The sequence below is a fragment of the Atta cephalotes genome, assembly GCF_000143395.1.
Source record: "Atta cephalotes unplaced genomic scaffold scaffold00021, whole genome shotgun sequence".
NCBI lineage: Eukaryota > Metazoa > Arthropoda > Insecta > Hymenoptera > Formicidae > Atta > Atta cephalotes.
The window spans coordinates 2,063,015-2,068,682 of NW_012130085.1; the positions used below are offsets into that span (position 1 = coordinate 2,063,015).

General features: G+C 32.3%; 1 protein-coding gene across 1 annotated transcript in view; it reads right to left on the reverse strand.

The window, feature by feature from the left end:
* Positions 1 to 5,668, reverse strand: part of LOC105619447 (discoidin domain-containing receptor 2-like) — an 80,668-nt gene that overhangs the window by 4,864 nt on the left and 70,136 nt on the right. Inside the window, exon 11 of the mRNA XM_012200965.1 lies at positions 3,178 to 3,319. Within this exon, the coding sequence (XP_012056355.1) occupies positions 3,178 to 3,319 (142 nt within the window). The remainder of the gene's footprint in view (positions 1 to 3,177; positions 3,320 to 5,668) is intronic.

A 5,668-nucleotide genomic window follows, 5' to 3' on the forward strand; every position in this document is an offset into this window, starting at 1 on the left:
TATATATATATATATATATATATATATATATATATATATACATTAACAGCAAGTATAAAAGCTTTAGTAACTACAAGTTTTAATTAATATCAGTGCTACGTTTATATAACGTTTAAATATAACGTTTTCTGAGGAAATATATATATTATGTATATATATAAATTATAAAGATGTAAATATTATATATTTATTATCAACAAGATTTAAAATAAGCTCATAAAGAAGAAGAACATTTTGAATTATTTACGAGAAAAATATATTTTAACAATTATAGAAAAAGTCAATGAATGACATGAAATATTAATAAAAGAAGCAATCATGAAAGATCTTGCTGTGTAATAATTGTAATTTTAAATCGATTTGCGATTAAATGATTGTGTACTTGATGTGAAATTACCGCAACTTAGGTACTTAAATTACATAATCTCTGCTGCTGGTAATACGCTGAGAAGATTGCACATGTGTGCAGAGTTTATAGTTTGCGCATGTTCAAGAGGATCTTAAGACATGATTCGATTATTTATGAAGTGCGTGATACAAAATTACATGCGCATCATTACTTATACGTTACTTCAAATTGTTGAAGCTAAATAATGTGCGCGTGATAAATAACGATTTATGCACAAGCAAACTAGTAATAACAAAGTTATCATTTATCGTTTAATATATAATAGAAAAAAATGAAATAAAAAAAATGTTATTATATCTTATACATAATAATAAATTAACGTTCTTCTATTAAAAATACTGTTATGTTTTATTTGACACTTTTGTAAAAAATGTTCTGAATAGCAATAAATTAAACATGATAGAATTGCGTTTTCATAAACTCTGTGATGCGTAATCGCCGAATAATCTTATAAAGAATGATTTCCATGATCATTTCATTTCAAGATCGAAATATGAAACTATTAAATCAACGGTAATCCCGGATAATTTTTGAAGCAGTATTTCGCGCGTAGAAACGGGATCGTTTCATTAGCACAGCACAATGGCGGAGGTTGGATAAATGATGGGCAATAATGAAACATTAATGGCACAGTCAGTTTGAAATGACGATGCCAACTAGCTATTCAATACTATATTTCCCAGCCTCATTTCTGTTTCGTCGAATAACCGTTTTGATATTAATTTGCCATTACACGCAGGTACAATAAATATATTATTTCCGCAAATGATGACAAAGAATAGAGTAGCGATATAATAATCTATGCACAGTTAAATACTTAAATTTTATTATTATAATTCATTTTTCAAATGAAAAGATATTGAATCGTAAAAAAGCATAACATCTGATCTAAGTTGAAGCAATATAAAAGAATAATTTTATAAGTTTTAAAAGTATTAACTATTCGCATCTTTATCTTTGCATAATTGTTTCATAGAGATATATATTCCTAGCATTTTTCGTTATTAAATGATCAAGTTTATCTCCTATATTTTTAAATGCTTAAATGAATGTTTAAAGGTCGGTCAGGCACGTTAAAATTTTTATGAATTGAAATTTCATATTTTAAGTTGTTTTGTACAATTTTTTAATATTTAAAATAATGTCTCTCAAATTAAAAATATCTTATATTTTATGCGACTTAAATTATTGATCACACAAATATATTATTGTGATTATGTTACTATTAAATACATAATAATAATAATTATTATTTTATTGCAGTGTCTGATTACAGCCTGACTATAACGCGATTATTGATACAGCGCGTTCATAATATTTTTAAACATTAGTAAAAAAAGTTTGTTTCTTTCACCAGGTATCGACGCATATTTATCTGAATTTTCGTGAAAAGTAAATGCGAGTATCTTTCATCGTCGTCCACATTGTAACGCCAGCGAAAACAGCGGAAACGCCATGTTCGATGCGTTAGCTTGCGAAGCGGAACGATTGTGTTTGGATTGTCGAGCGGTTAAGCTGAAAAAGCCGCTCAACATCGAAAATGAATTTCCAAACGCGTATCGCATATTTTCTCCGACACTTTTATAGCTCAATGACGCGTATCGCGCAATGCGATGGGGCAAGCTCAATTCGCTAATACCAGCGTGACCGCAGACGGCTCTATCAGCCTGATGTCGAGCGGTTTCGCGGATCGGCAATTCGATATTGTGAGAATTGAGCAGTGACAATTGAGAAATTAAAGGCAAGATGTATTAAATGAAACGTAAAACTTAATTTCCATCCGGAAATAAGATTTATTAGAGAGAATTTTTCTTTACCTTTTATTTTTCTACCTTTTATAAATAACAGACTTTGAAACTTCTTTATTTCCCAATGGTTGAACAGAAATCTCTAATGCGATTCATTTTGCGTAATAGGAAGGACAGATTAATAAGAAGAATAATCAATTACAGTTTTAAATTAATTTTATCGCACATGGCTTGGCGCGTGATAATAATATCAATTAAATGATATGACATAATTGGCGAATTCATTTAAAAAAGAGATTGGCAGATGTATCATGTAATCTCATTAGCAACAAAGTAAAATGCGTTTTTACGATTTATTTTATAATACACAGATCTTTGATGATTCATGAGGCAGAATATTTTTTTCCGACTAATATTTCATACGCTTTCATCTGCACATCTATAAATCTAAAGAGATGCTTCTTCATTACAATATCTAACGATGATATGCATTTGTGACGGATAACGAAAATGTCGACTTGGGTAATGCCGATATATAATGGCGGATAGGGTTTTACTTCCGAATGTGAAAAGCAACGAAAAAAAAGTACGTATCGGAGCGAAATCGAATTTCATCGCGTGGATGCGTAGCCGTAGTTCGTCAAAACGCTGCGTCCCACCCATGCGTAGATTTTAAAATCAAAGCGACCCGACACACGTTCTCGTTTTGTCTCCCTTGTCTATTTCGCTCGTTTACGAGCGAAAGTCGTTTGCGCCAATTTGATTTATCCTCTCTTTTTTTATTTATAATTCTATCGAACTTTCGCATCGCTGATCTTTATTGCCACTAACGCGCGAGCGTCCGTTTAAATCGGAAGCTTCTGGAAAAAGCGCACACGCGAAAAGCTATGCTTCACGCTAAATCTTCTCATGCCCAAAGGTGAAAAATATCGAGAGAGGGAGGAAGAGAAAAAAAGATGAAGAGACAAAATTAAAATATATACTGTTTAAATGTACAGTAAGCATTTATCGTATACTCACCATTAGCATTGATTCCCATGGCATCCATCGAATCGGTAATGGAGGACGTCCTTCGACACGGAAGTAATCCGCCGCATATGCGCTTCGTCCGCTACCCAAATCAGATACTTTAACCGTACATCCGCGGCACACTAAACAATTTCTGAAAAAAATTCACAAATACTCGTCTCTTAATTTCTGTGAAGTATCTTTTTCATCCTACTGTGTAATATATACCAAAATATTTCCACTCGCGAATTTTAAACTGGAAAACAATAGAATTATTTTTTGATCAAATTAACACTTCCATTCTTTTTATTAACGCTGGCCATGAGATCTCTGCTAACTGTACAACTGTGCAATATTCTATCGGTTCGTATTGGTTCGTATACTGCTAAATGAATATGTTTGTACGTTCTATTTTTTATATTCTGTACGTGGCAGCCATATCAAAAACAAACAGAGTAGTTTATCGAAATATCGTGCGAGCATAACTAAACGCTAGTTTTCCAGTTTATGATTTTTTTTTCTGTACAGTTGGAAATAGATTTTAAATTGATATTTTTTTTAGTTTAATTCTTTATATCATTATAAATATATTCTACCTTTTAGTACATGTATCGACAAGACGTATCATAAAAAAATTATAAAATAATTGAAGAAAATTAACTTTAAAATGTTAGAAAAGAAATTCTTTAATAATTAACGGATGAATTTCTTCAATAAAATATAGTGACTGTGGATGACTGATGCAGGAAATCGCTTCTTGGAAGCTCACATTTAAGTAACTCACAATAGGTTCGTTGCGAGCATGTTCCAAACGACGGTCGTTCCAAGTTTCGCGCTGATTTGCGCGTAACCCTCGTCATTTATCGCGCTCTACGATAAAGGAGTGATTCGTGAGGGGATGGTTTAGCACCTGCCACGACGCTTTTATTTTACGCGCACCGGTGGATATTTTCACACCCATTATCAACGTTTGCTTGATTTGCTGGTAAGTTTTTCTACTTCTAATACCATAAAAATCTTGCTCGTTCTTTTTTTGTTCTCTCGAGCATTCAAATTTAATCAGGTATTACAATCAGTTGTATTACAATTTTGTTTACAATCGCTTCGAAATCGTGCAAATCTATGTATTATGTTAATTTATATAATTTCAGTTACACACACATACGAACACGCACGCACACGCACACACACACACACACACACACACACACACACACACACACACACATACATATGTACATTTCCGTTTGACGATAAGAATGATTGCGTGGGAATGCGAAAAGAATAGTTTTGTTGAAGTATTTGAAAGTTTAGATAGACTTACCTGAAAATAATTTTCTTAGACAAAGTAACGTAACATACGTCAAAATAATTGCTTAGAATGTCAAAATATTTTGCAATATTATTCATTATCCTTGAGCATCCTACATAATCCAACGAAATTATTTTTAAATCTATTTATCTAAATTTTTAGATGCTCTAAAGTAAAATAATTCTTTCCATAACACGGGAAAAATTTATAAAAATGACAAAAGATGATCAAATATCTATTACGAGAAATATTCTAAGGAAATATATATGATATATTGAATTTGCGACACAAAAATAGATTTATTTTGAATTTATTATTCTTTATTTCCGTTCTGCCATTAGGAATTCTCAAACTTAATATCCATCGTTTATTTCTCAGTAGTAGAACTAATATTCGTCGGTTGCCGCATTCACCATTAGAATTTAACCCTGAACCCACTTCTATAAATCATGAATAAATTGCGCCCCTTTCGTCTAGCTTCTTGTACCTTCGCTAGAGTCGCGACAACGATCGCGCTACGGGGCATGATAATTAAGGTTTACGATTAAAGTTAATAATTCGAACACACGGCCCAAACCCTTCCGGCAATGCCTATCTCATTCTCCCGCTTTTAATAGCTCTACCTACGATATTGGTTGTCGTGCCAGCGCTGCCGGCGCTGCTGGGTTTCAAGAGTTTCCAAATCGTATGGAGAGTGGAAAAGCACGATCTAGGGGTATGCGGAATCCATTACGTATATGGAAAGAGAATGAGACGATAAAACAATCGGCCGCCGTAATAAAGCAATCCCATTGTAATGCCCAGAGGCATGCTTTCGTGCGCTTACAAAAAGATCGAATAGAGTATGCATTTGTTTGTTTGTTTGCTTGTTTGATACATGAAACGATTCCGTCTAGCGATCATTGCGAATCACTGCAGACAAATTAAAGCATTCGTCTGGAAATTAAGATTGGTGAAATTCAATTGATTTTCGAACAAAGGATATAGGAGCAGTTATATTATAATCGAATGTATTATTTTTAATTATTTCACCTATTGAATATATGTAATTATTGTAATCATAAATATGCAAGGAAAATTGCGTGACTATATGGAAAAAACTAATCTCATATTAACAGATGTTGCATTAGTTTAATTGAAAATAATTCAATAACAGTAATAATGAAACAAACAATATTTTATTAAAATAAG